General features: G+C 43.7%; 1 protein-coding gene across 2 annotated transcripts in view; it reads left to right on the plus strand.

Moving 5' to 3' along the window:
- Nucleotides 1-5,662, plus strand: part of MCTP2 (multiple C2 and transmembrane domain containing 2) — a 105,945-nt gene extending 100,283 nt beyond the window's left edge. For both annotated transcript variants that reach the window (XM_075431833.1, XM_075431832.1), the window contains 2 exons: nt 604-701; nt 2,939-5,662. In XM_075431833.1, coding sequence (XP_075287948.1) covers nt 604-701; nt 2,939-3,007 — 167 coding nt within the window. In that variant the 3' untranslated portion in view covers nt 3,008-5,662. The remainder of the gene's footprint in view (nt 1-603; nt 702-2,938) is intronic.
- The last annotated feature ends 7,872 nt before the right edge of the window (nt 5,663-13,534 follow it).

Raw genomic sequence — 13,534 nt, forward strand, 5'->3', positions numbered from 1 at the left:
AAGCCAAATTATTCACGCTAAGATCAGGATAAAGTAAACCTTGTGATAAGTTTTTACAGTTTCCCACACCATTGTGGTGTGATCAGCTTGTCCAATCTGGTTCTGCAAAGAGAGGACAAGCTATAAGACATGATGAGAAAGGGAAGTTTTCATTTTCAGAAGAAATGGAACCAAAAAAAGCCTTAATCCTGCCCATTTCTTTTCAGAGCCCTGCAGTTCTCTGGGCGTGAGGAGAAGGAATGTCTTTTGTCATGTAGAATAGCAGATCTAACAGTAGTCCCAGCTGCAAATTTGTATATTCTCCCCAGAATATCACCCAGAACGAACGAATGCTGCAATCTTTTTGCCATGTTGTTGACAAGAGATGATCCCCAAAGTAAAGAAATACTTTTATAAATAATATCCTCTACTTCCTTCTGGAGGCACATGAACGATTCCCCGTGACAGGGAACATGTGCGTGGCTTTAAGTCCAAGGCACTGTTTTCACACTGATGTTTACCTGTGAATTCCTCTTCCCTTTTGCACCTTGCCTGACCAGTTTAGGAGGGAGGGAATAGAAAAGGGTTGTATTATTTTGTTTACATCTTTCTTTTTTTTTCTAGGCGTAAATAAATTTACTAAGAAGCTTAGAAATCCCTACGCCATCGACAATAATGAGCTGCTAGATTTCCTCTCCAGGGTACCATCGGATGTTCAAAAGGTAGGTAATGAATGGCCACCGCCAACAGCGGCAACAAGCGGCACAGAGAGCGGCTGGGTGCTCTGCTTGGGGGATGCGATGCCGGGGCACTTTTGAATAACGGAGATAAGGAATCGGGGAAGATCCACGGGGGAGGGGGAGGGAGGTGTTAGAAGGGCAGGGAGCCAAAATCCTTTGTCGGAAGGATAAAATGATTGCAGAAAAATTATCCTGAAAAGACCTACTTAAAAATGATCTGGAAAATCACCCAGCATGGTTACTGAGCTGTGGTTTCTGTCACCTTTCTGCTCCGGTATTTGTACGGAGGGAAGAGAAAAATAGTCTTTTTGATAGAGACAACCATCCAAAAGGATTTGCTGAATTCTCCCTTTGCTCAAGATGGAGGGGGAGGGGCATTATTTCTGTGACTTAGTGCTCGCTGTGTTTTTTTGTACATCAGCTATCCCTCAAAATTTTTCCTTGCCACCCACCTTGAGCTCCCGTCCTCCCTTGGACAATGCTCTGCTCATCTTTTTCTTTAGAGAAAGCCTTGAGATGTGTGTCAAATATTCTGTGGTTGATCAGAACAATATTCCACCGTTATGGAATTATAACTTTTAATCTAACCAGAATCTGTCCTCCCTCAAATTTCAGTCTCCTCTCATATTTCTTTTAAACACCACCACTGTCTTCAGTAATCTCGCCTATCTTCCTGGAAATTATTTGAACAACAAGTCCCTTAGAATGTCAAGATCTGTTTATTTCTCGGAGGAAGGAAAATAGTCTTGCTGGATAATGAAGCCACATGATATAAAGGATTCTTTCTTTTGTTTTAAGCAACTGGAATCTCCGTCCTCAGGCCCTGATCCCAATGCCCTGGGTCCCACTGACATTGCACCTTCCACTGTGAATCGCGGTGCTTTCAGTCGGGTGCTGCTCACTGTGAATGAGGGGATCACAATCTCTCTGATACTGATGTTACTCTGTTGGAGACAGAAAAATAATTGCCCACATGCAGTGTCGAGGCATCTGGTAGAAACAAGGTTGGAAAAGGCTTCTGGTGGCACGTATTTCAAGAGGTCACCAGATTGGTTGGTGGCAGCACTGATAATTTGAGAGAAATCTCGCCATAGACTGGTGGGAGGAAAAAAGCAAACAGAAATGATTATAGAGACGTTAAACTGCAGTGTATTTTTATTTTTTTGTCATTGCTCCGGTAAAGCACGCTGGATTTGCAGTGATGGTTTGCATATGCCCTTTTAGTGTTTATGTTTAAAGATTTAACATTTACATTTATAACGTTTCCTTGAGTGGTTTCTATCATTTTGGGATCCTTTGAGCTCTCTGAGGAAAATGATAACCGTTTTCTATGAGGGAGGAGTGATAAAGTTCCTAGGGTGGGACAAGCCTCAGAGTTTTCCACCAGTGCTAAATAAAGTGACAGCCACACGCTCTAGTGAAAGTCATCCATGGCAGCTCCAAAGCCTCTCTGTCCGCTTCGTTTCGTGCGCTATCAATGCACCATCATTTTACTGTGGTACCGCAAGGAGTTCAAATTTACCTCTGCCTGTACATTAGCCATTTACAACCCACATGTGTTAGACAAAAGACAGAGGAGGAGTGAAAAAGATGGCATGTTCAGCAAAAGTTGCCCGTGATGTCAATGGGAGTACTCCTCTGTAGCACAGCAGACAATTTGGAGATTACACCATCCTTGTCAGTTTATCACACGTTTTAACCATTATATTGTATATGAAGTTGTTTTGAAAGGTGAAGGCAGCTTTGTCCAGGTTCTATGTGGGAAAATATTTTCCTTTTTTGAAATGGTTAAATATGTCAGCATCCCAAGGTCTGTGTATAGTTTTGACAACTGTCATCTTATTGTGTATTGAGACCCACTTGAATTTAAACTCCTGAGAGAAGTTTATTAAACTTATAGGTTAATGCCAGAAGAAGAAGAAAAACAACTCCCAAACCAAAACAAACCCAAAAGATCTATCCTACATTGCTGAAATCAGGTAGAACCCCATGTATCTCATTAGAAAAATCTGCTTTTAATATTTTCATTTCAAGAAATGATGCATGACTTCTCAAATCCTTCCTGCAATTAATCCCCCATGTTCCTGTGTTTAGAAAATGATTCATTACTTTTGAACCTTCCTTAGTTTCCCTTGGTTTGTCCTCGGGGAGCCATTAACACACACTGTAGTGAGCTAGAGTTACCTAACTGCAGACGTCATGTCTATTTGTTTTTACAGGTGCAGCACGCTGAATTGAAACCATACAGCAGCTCCAGTCCCATTAGGAAGAAGCGGAGCGCGCTATAGGATGCAGCGCGATTTTGGAATGCGGCATCTCCCTCCGTACCCCCTGCGCGTGCATACACGCCTCCCCCCTCCCCTTCTTGCTTCAGAACAACACTATAACCACTGCCACAGACTTTTTTTTTTTTTTTTTTTGATGTGGATTTTGATAAACACCTATCTTGGGGTTGTCTTTTTTTGAATTCTCTTGTCGACATGGAGTCATAGCCCAAGAAAGAGCAAGGTGGAACGTATGGACTAGTTTGTGGTGTGGGGAGGAGTGTGGGAGAGGATGGTGCAACTGCACCTCTTTTTTTTTTTTTTTTTTTCTTTTTTTTGGTCCCCTTCAATTGCAGAGGCAAGGCTGGATGTGGCAGCACTCCCTGTTTTATGTAGGAAGAGATAATTCCTCTTAGTGTAGCAGATCAGCTGAGCTGATTTGAGGAGATGTTCTGAACCAGTTTTTAACATATCCAACAGATTTACATTAAGATATGAAAGCTATTCTTTTCTGAGTTAAATCACTATGCCTAGAAAGGTTTAAACTCTGAATTAACGAGTCTTTGATACCCATCTTCTGCTCAAGCAGCGTACATTTTAAAAAGTTTTTTATCATAATTAGCAGAAAGAACTGGGAGCTCCAACAGTATCTCAGTATTTCATCCAGCACTTGTGGGTTTTTCTTTTTCCTTTTTTTTCCTTCTGTTTTTAATGCTTACCCTGTGGTTAACTCTTCGGATACTGGAATCATCAGAGATCCATTGCTGGCAATGGATGCATGAGAACCTTCTGCCGTGAAAGGATTAAGACTGTAGAAAAGTCTAACTCACTGACCTGAAAAGACTCTGTTGACTTGCCTGTTCTAATCCCATCTCATCAGATATTTTCAGCATAGCTGTTGTTTTCCTGTCTAAATCCAGAGGGGTCAACACTACAGATCCAAGAGAAAAAACACTTTATAGCCTTAAAGAAAGAAGTGCTTGTGCAGAAAGAGAGCACGGGGCCCAAAGGCGTGGTTGTGCAATAGTGTGTGGGCTTTGGTCCACCACTGATGTCTTGTTGGAGTCTTTCCTGATGGTTCACAAGGAGAGGGTCAGAAAGTGAAGTCATATGGAAAGGGAGCAATGAAGAGACAGAAGAAAGGACCCCATTTTCTGTTCTAAAGAGAATGTAATAATGTGATTTCTTGCCTACTTACCAATCTTTTAGCTATTGTGCTTTTGCTTAGTATAATCCAGATAACCAGCATTATTTATGTTGTTTCACTAAGGAAACTGAAACACAGAATCATCTGTAAACTTCTTTGATTTTGATGAGAGTGTAGCCCTCGGTCCTTTAGGTGCTGTAAGACATTGTGAGAGCAACTTGCCACCACAACAAATCATTGGTAGCACAAGAGTTGGAGTTGCTTCTTGTGATTCCCAGGCTGGGGTTACCACCAGCATCCCCTGGGGTAGTTCACAGTACAGAGAAATAGAGAACCCCAAGAGACTGGCTTCTTTTTAACGAAAGATGACTTTGGAAGTAATTGAAGGTAAAACAGGTAAAACCTTGCTTATGGATCGGTGATCCAAATGGAGTCGTGCCGTGTGGTTCAGTAATGCAATCTTGTGGGCCCGTTGCATGAATTCGAAGAAGGAAAACTCACACCAGAGTACCTTCCACTGGATTATTAGCCAGATTCAGTGATTTTTCGAGAAGTTTATTTTTCAGAGTAACAAGCCCCACTGTGCCTTTGAATAAGGAGAGGCACATTTTCGTAGACTTGATTGGATAAAGAATGTATTTTGCTTATGCAAAGCTGTGTGTAGCTGCGTATGGAAAGATAGAAAAAAGATTATCCTGGTGTAAAAAGCCACAAAAATGCGTTTTTGTGTGCACGTGTTGGTGTGTACCCATGTGTACACAGAGTTGTGTATAAAGAAGAGTACGTGTATAATGTATTTATAGATGAGTGTGTGTGGGAAAATGGGTAAGTATACAGATTTAAAAACCTTGAAAGTATTTATGAAAAATGCCAAAGATTCTAAAGCTTATCATCTTGCGTCTGTTCTTCTTCATTTTGTATCTTTCCCGGCATGTCTTTCTGACTGAGCCAGATCTCTACATGATTTGATTTACTTCAAGTTAATGAAGCTGGTTGGAAAGAGCCTTGTAGAAATTATAAAATCTCCAGTAAATCTCCTCTTGTACATACAATAGATGTCCTCGGACTCCTTTTGTTAAACCAGTTTCTCAATCTTCTGTGTAAACAATGCCTTATTGTCTTGCTTGAAACTATCATCTGGTTTATCATACTGCAGTCTTGTCATTTTGTAAGGACCAAAGTCAGACATACTGAGCAGGCATGTAAGAATTGATCATTGCTTTGAGTGAAAACATTCAACTGCAGGAAAAATTGTTTATTTATTCGGAAGTTGGGACTGATACTTTAATAGTTTTGGGGTTTTTTTTCCTGTAGATTTTTCCACGTGGAACTGATTTCTGTTCAGGAGACAGGGTGATGTCTTTTTTTTTTTTAATGTAGATATGTTGTATTTCAGAATAATTTGTATTACATTGTTATGCTGGAGACATACCAAATGAAGGGGTTGGGATGGTCCAGTACCTATATATGTTGTAATGAGCTCTGTGTTTTGATAAATGCTGTTTGAAATGCAATAAACATTTGAGGTTAAACTGATGCTTTTAATTTATCTGGATTAAAAGATACATTTCCCATTCTTTGCAAAATGCTCACTGTGCTATGCTATTTAGTATCTGACTAGGTAAGCAAGTACATCGCTTGACAGTGCAGTGTAACAGCTGGCGCTGGAGGTTACTTGTAATGGAGCCTGCACTGCGTCAGGAGAGGAGGTGAAGCCTTGCGCCACCTGCTTTCAATGCTTCAGTGGGATTTCCTAGGCCCTGCCTAAGGAAAGGAGGATTATGTGCATTTACTGCACACCCCCGTAATCAGACTCTTTACTGAGACTTTTCATTTGGTTCTTAAAGCAAGAAGATTAGTTGATACATATCTCTGTGTGTCCACTTGCCTGTGTAAATGATCAGCTTTTACATTGTTGATCTATTCAATGTATAGCATGAAAATTATAAGCTTACAGTTTTAATTTAAGGTAGTCATTTCACTGCAACAATATATACATTTGCATTCTAAAGTCTCTAAGACCAGAAGGCATTTAGAAATTTAAATCTAACTGTAGATCTTTTGGATGACTCTTGATTACAGAATCATGGAGATACCAGAATATGACTAAACATGTCCACTACCGGTACGGTGTGTAAATAACTGGAATTGACGTATATGTGCAAATGCAATATGTACTCAAATTTGCCCAAACAAGCTGCTGCTGAAGGTTGGTTTCTTGAATAATCACGAATAGGACTGAGGACTCAGCTCCCCTATGGATCACTGTCAGTAAAACTCAGTCACTGAAACGCACCTTGTGGAAAGCCAGCGAGTAGCTAAACAAAGCAAAGTCGGTGGAAATGTCACGCGCCTTTTTTTTTTTTTTTTTTTGCATGCAAAGCTCTGATTTTAACCTTCAGCTGTAGCCGTTCCTCCCTCTGCTTCCCCCTGTGCCCTCTCCCCAGCCACCCACAAAGCCCTGCCCGGGGTCCCACCGGAGAGCGGTGGCCGGCAGACCAGCCGCCCCGTGCCTGGGAAAGGCAATGCGCTTGGCCCCGAGAAATTGCACTGGCTGCTGCCAATTCACTGCCTGGGGTAAAAGCAATAGCAACTCCTGGAATTGGGCTGTCCCCCTAGAAAACAGAGACTTGCCACTTAATTTCTTATACTCTACATGGGGCTATGATTTATTTTATTTATTTTTAATTTGGAGGGCCTTATCCTGCAGGCATTATCATGAGTGGAACTGGACTTATTTTCTCATCGGACCGGTAGGTTCACACTGGGAAGGAATTTGGCAGCTCTGATGTGTTAAGAAAAAATCGAGAAAATACATTCTAATCAAACCTTAACCTTTAGATTCTCCATGCTTTAAACTAAGCTGTTAGACTGTTTGGGAAATGTTAGCTTTGACTTTAGAGACTATGGCATGTGTTGGAAGTGACTCCTGTTCTGACTTAATATTGTACGTGTGTTTTATCTTTAAAGCTACATGTGTCAGGGCCCTGGTGCATCTGCCCCTTCAGATCACACAGGGACATGATAAGAGTATCTGCTTTTTAGCATTCTTAAAGTTAGCAACTCGGAAAGAAGCCGAGATGCTACAAATGATTGCTAGTCTGCTGTATTGCAGATGGAGTGTTTTAATCGTTCTCAAATTGGGGTAAGTTAAGCCAGGTGAAATTCCATAATTCTGGGACAAAGTATCTGCCTGACTGTTTATCAGTGGGGAAGAACCTCAGCGGCAACAGTAATTATATAGTTCAAGGAACATGTGAGCAAAAGATGTGTTTATCATTAATGTAAGTATTCACAAGCATTTAGAAATAATTTTAGAGTGAAAAAACAGCCTCTTGAGATTATAGCATTTGTAATCTACTTTTCTCTGTGATGCCTTGACTTAAAACAGTGTAGCATTTCAAGAGAATTTAGAAGGTCATTTTGTTTTGAATAGAAAACGTGCTTTTCTGACATGAGTCATGAAGCTGAGCAAGGGGAAGCAGGAGGTGGTATTCAGGTCTCGGTGTTTGCAACAGCAGCAGCACCTGGGCGGGCAGGAGTTCAAGTTCTCAGCATGGCTTTAACTTGAGGGCTGGTGATTCTTGTTAAATTTTACTTGAAGGAACGTTGCCAATTGGTTGTTGCATGTTGGACTGAACACCTGCAGTCTCCCTCTTGGCTGAACAAGATGATATGCCTCTTCCAGGGGAAGAAAGTAAGAGCTGGAAGACATGCTGGTGTAAACTTCATTTGTGCTGATGTCTTAGTGCAACCAGCCTTCCAACCTCTTGAGGACTTCCTTGCGGAAGGAAGGTAGGACAGGCTCATGGGCTGGGCACATACACCTGGTTCTGGGTCTTCCAGGGCCAACCATAGTCAGATTTAGATGATCAACAGATTGTGCCTCGCACCAGTGCTCATTGGCTACTAGAATGGCTCCATGAAGCCATGGTGCATTTAAAGAGTGGCCCTCAGCCCATGGAGGAAGGATAAGGCACTGGGCTTCAATGATTTGAGGGGTAGATGGACGGGTATGAATAGGGAACCTGTGCTAGGGACTGCTTTCCCAGGCAACCTGGGACTGCTCAGCTGGAGATTTCTCCTCTACACCCGATTTGTTGTGGTCATATTTCTAGCATATGAATGAGGAATTTGTCTGCTCTTGATCTCTGCATTTTCGGTAAGTTACTTTTATGTCTGGGAAGCATATTAGATGTTTAACTGTCACCTGCCACCTTGGAGATGATAAAACCGAAAGACTTGGGACTTACACTTCCAAATGCATGGTCAGCCTAGATTCTCCTTCAGTCCCAAAGGCATGTGAGTATAAAATGCTGCTGGATCCAAAATCCTTCAGAGAAGTGCAAAGTCTGCTCACCGGTATTGTTACAGTGATTTCGAAGGTGCTGGCAAATACCTCAGTTGCGTCCTCCATGGGGGTAACTGAATAAAAGGGGGTTTGTCTTAGTGACATTTCCCTTTGTTCCTATTGTGGGTATTTTTTTTAAGGAGGTGACCTGGAAAGAAGCAAACCAAAATGCATTATTTTTATTGCTTGAGCAAATCCTTTCTGCTACTGCTATTCTAGCTACTGTATGTGGAAGATGGGATTTGACTGCTTCTGAAGTCCCGAGCCTGTGCATAGCAAACCCATGTATTATTCACTTGCTCAGTACTGCCACCGCCCAGAGTAAATATCATCATTTTCAAGTGGAGATGCATAGTGGAAAGAGCATATGTTCCTACAGACAAAAAAAGACTGTTAGTTTCATTGACTTTTGTGCTAAATTTTGCTTTGATCATGGCTGGCTGATTTCTCCCTCCACCTTCTGTCTCCCTGTGGTCGGCTCACTCCACAGAGTGAGTATCTGGAGCCGCTCAGCAGCTACAACCTTAGAAGAAGAGGGGGGGAAGTCTCCCTCTGTCTCTGGCAATAGACGACTTTACTGAAAGTCAATGCCATTCCCTTGCATTTATCACTGCCACTCTTGCTCTGCATATTTTTGGTATTCGCCATGCATTGTTAGCAGTGATTGTCATGTAATTAAATCACTGCTCATCACAAGAGCCTATTTTTATGCTGAGATAAGCATCAGAAGTCTGCTGCAGCGTCCCTCAGATCAATAAAGATGTTCCCTGTAGGATTACAAATAGTCTGGGGTTGTACAGGGCACTAGAATTAATTAGGAATGATTTCTCTTTTTCTTTCTTCTTTCAATACATTTTTAATTGTTTATCCATTTTCGATGGGCTTGTTTTTAACTCTACCATGATGGTCCAGATGCTTCTGTTCAGACCTTTTGAGTATGATATGATATCAATTTGGGCAATACCATTTGCTGTAAGCAGTCACAATTATCATCATCTTTCCATAGTCATGTGTGACTACTGCTTCGAAATATGTTTCTGAGTGAGGCATTTGCATCTCAGGCTTTGCACTTGAGATTACGGTTAAATTGGTTTGTTAAGTGGTTGAACTTGGAGATCCAAATACAATGCATAAGTTTCAGGTGCTATCCTAAAGATTTTGGCATTTTGATCAGAAGACCAGAGGGCAAGTGGAGAAACTTGAGCCGTTTACTGAGGAAGGGTTTGCCTGAGGTCGCAGAGCGAGACTCTGGCAAAAAAAGGACTAACAGCCTGAATTGCTGTGGTTTATTCTTTCCTATTGTCAGCTGTCCGCTTTCTTTGCCTTGTCTTTAAATTTTCTCCTTGTTACGTGTCAAGCTAGTTTTATCATCCTCCATGGGACATTGACCCAACATCAGGATCTGCTGCTCCTCACTGCCTGCTGACCTGTTCTACCCACAGAGAAGTCCAGGATTAGCAACAGCCCCGTGCCTGTGTCCTGCTGCGCGAAGCGTGCGCAGACCCCAGGGAAGACCCTCAAGCCCCGTTGTTTGCTCTAGAGGTAAGAGCAGGTAAAAGTTGCACTGAATCATGAAGGAGAGGATTATTCAGAAGAGTTCTTTAAAAAGAGGCTAACTGGAACAAATTAAGGTGTCTGTTTGGGAGCAGGGTAAACTGGAAACACAGTGTTGAAATTATACAGTACTGACCGGGTACATGCATAGAGGCTGTGGGCCATCTGTGACAGCGAGACAGAAGTTTCTGGGGAGTTTCTTAAAACAGAGTGGTGGTGTCCACAAGTGGATGAAACATAGGAAAGGTGAAGGTCTGCATTTTCACTGATCTTCAGTCAAACGGCTGAGTGCTATGTCCTTCTCACCCAGCATCATCAAAAATGGAAATGGCTTCCTCAGCTGTTCTGGGGAGGAGCGTTTGCTCTCTTGAAGGCTCAGGGAAAAGGTGAATTCCTTTTCCTGGGAACAGAAGCAGTGTCAGAATTCCTGTAGGGAAATATAGCCACTTCTCTACATGAAAAAGAAATTAACAGCTGAGTGTATTGCACTTGCATTGCTGTGCTACAGTGTTGTTCTTCATGAGCTGCAGCTGAAGTGCACTGAAGCCAAATGCCTGCTGAGCTCAAAAGGCTTTGGATCAGTCTGGCTATGTCTATAAAAGGCATAAATAGTGGCCAGATATGCTGCTGATAAACTGGGTGCACCCGAAGCTGGGAGGAAGGTGATGCCCTGGAAGAGCTTTCCTAAATGCAACATGGTGCTCCTTGGAAATTATTCTTCTATTAGGGGCATGCCCACTGCCAAATGAGTGTGGAGCAGCAAATGATGCTGTAAGCAGCTCTCAGCTGACCACGCACACTCCCATTTTCACGCCAGCTTGGAGGAGAGGGCTGGAGCTCACGCTCCGCGCTCAGTCCGTCTGTCTAGCCTGTTCCTTCATGGTGGTGAAGATTAACTGGCACTCAGTGGCCAGCCCTGCTGACAGTGTGCCAGGGTATTCACGTTTTCTAAAGAGCAGAAAAACTTTGGTTCAGTGGGGAAAAAATGGGCAGCAGCTCTGTTTCAAAAAAGCACAGGGATCCTCAAGAGCTCCAAGCTGGTACAAAGATGCTACTTCAGGTGTAGCTTCACCCAAAGGCAGCAGAGGACAACCCATGCCCAGATCTGCTGCAGCTGAGATTAAATAATTTGATTTGGACCCATCAGGATCCAAGGTCATGTGAATTTGTTGCCCACCTTCCGCTTGCATCGCAAGCCAGCAGAATTTAACGTCTCTGTAAGTGGTGGGGTTTTGGGGTGCACAAAACTCGGAAAATCCCCTTCCTGCCCGGGGTAGCCTGGTGTTACGAAGCCGAGCCTTGCATGGCACGTGCAAGCCACCATGCCCATGCAGAGGCAGGAGCTGTTCAGCTCCTGCCAAAAGCTGACCGTGCCCAGAGCGTGATATGATGCAGGCTTCTGTCAGCCAGCCAAAACCCGTCTGCCCAGGGTTTGCATGTGGCAGCGCAGGAGAAGAGCTGGCACCCCCTGAACGTCTCTGGGTTAAAAGCTTACTGTGAACCCCCAGAGTGAGCCTCTTCTCATATGATCAGCAAGGAGGGAGCTGCTCCATCGCTCAAATTCTGCAAACGTGGCATGTTGTCTCCTCCACTGCGGCACTGTGCACTAGGAGTGCGAAGGATCGCACCTTTCTGGCTCGTGCCAGCAGAGCCCTAGCGATTTCGACAGTCACTCCTGGCCCACCTCTGCACCGCAGAAAATTCAAGCTTGCTGCTTTTCCAGTTGTCACCTCCCTCCTTCCTTGGAAGGGGCTTTAAGGGATTTCATTTGTCCCCTGAAGCTCTGCAGAGATGCTGCTCACCAGAGGCAGTGCCCAGGAGCGCAGCGTGTGGATGTGCTCAGAAAAGGAGGAGTCTGGGGACGCGAGGGGCCTTGCTGATGCTTTTCTGTTGCACATGCATAGCGTCAGGCTTCTTTACAGGGGATTTCCTCCTAAGTAGTTATTTCCCATTTTCTCACATGTTCAGTCTTTTCCATCATCACAGTGTGACTTGTATTAAGGTAATTCAGAACAGGAAACTCCTTCTGTAGAATATATGCTTGCCCCACAAATTTTTTCCAGAGATAATTCTTCCCATTGCCAGCTTTTAAGGCCAGTTTGCCATCAGCCTTCCCATTTTTTTACTATCATTATTATTATCATTATAGTTCAAGTGTTTATGAGATAAATTTAGCCTTGTTATACATTTTGATGGACTGCAGTTTTGCGGAATTTGTTGGCATTCATGCTACATCAAAATGTGCAATGTTACAGAAAACTGGAACACCTAACCCAAAGGGAAAGTATACTGAGATTTTCAGCAGGCAGTTGCCTTAAATTCATTGGGCACCATCCCAGTCCTGCTGAAGTCAACGAAACTCTCTCATTGTGCTGAAATTAGCCCTGGACAGCATTGCTGGGTAGTCACCTTCGTGGCCTGTGCTGTTTGCAGCTGCATGGTTGTCTCACAGACAATCTGCAAATGGTCCGTGAACCACGGGTTCAAACGTGTCTGGTGTGGTGCTGATTTACTGGCACGGTCTGGGCACACAGATCCAGAGCGTTGCTCAGGGGGAGCTGCAGCCATGCCCAGCAGCCGGTTTAGAGGTTTGATTTCTGTTCAGCATCTCAGGGATAGCTGACGGATGGGCTCAGCCTCCCCTTCACGCGTGTTTAGAGATCTCCAGCCAGGCCAGGATTTACCAGATGACCACAGTGGGGAAGGTATCAGAAATATTTCCGTAACAATAACCCATTCACACCCCCCAAAATTTATCTACTTCATGCATGGGTGTTACAAAAACCCTCATTCATGGCTACAGGACTTGGCTGGACATTATCTGTCCTGTCTTCCGGCAGGGTTTATTTTGGGGTGGTCAGAAAGGAAATCCCAGTGTGGAGGAGGGTGAAACATTTTTGTTGAGCTGATGCGAAAAAGAAAATTACCTGGCCATTTGGAAGGGCTTGAACTCTTCGCATAACGTGCTGGGAGATGGATGAATGGTGGGAGGGGAGGTGACGGTGGGGGTCAAAGGTCCTACGGCATAACTCATCGCTGCGAGAAGTCCTGTCTCACAGTGAAAGTGTAGGAACTGGCTGGCAGCAGTGTGACCTGTAGCAGTCTTTTCATCAGAAGGATTTCCCGTCTGAATATGCAGATGTGTGCACAATTATTTTACCTATCTTCGCAAACACAGTCCACATCCCTGCACGCTTAAATAAATCTTGGCGCTGTCCCTTTCAGAAGGCATTTCAGGTTCAGCCTGGTTGCCTGCATCCTGCGTAGTTTTGTTCAGCAGAGTCCTTGCAAACAGCCCGTCTCCTCTTCCCTTTCCGCTTCCCCTTCCTCCTCCTCCCATCCCACTGCAATCACTGCTGCCCAGACCCATCCTTCACTCGCATAAAACTGATTTCTGTTTATGGAGCAGCTGGCAGCAGCAACGCTCAAGCTCTGAGCAATGACTAAGAAACAAGCCCACTTTTCCCTTAGCTGTCAGGAGCTTTTAGAAATAACACCC

Source organism: Opisthocomus hoazin, chromosome 10, assembly GCF_030867145.1.
Source record: "Opisthocomus hoazin isolate bOpiHoa1 chromosome 10, bOpiHoa1.hap1, whole genome shotgun sequence".
Lineage (NCBI taxonomy): Eukaryota > Metazoa > Chordata > Aves > Opisthocomiformes > Opisthocomidae > Opisthocomus > Opisthocomus hoazin.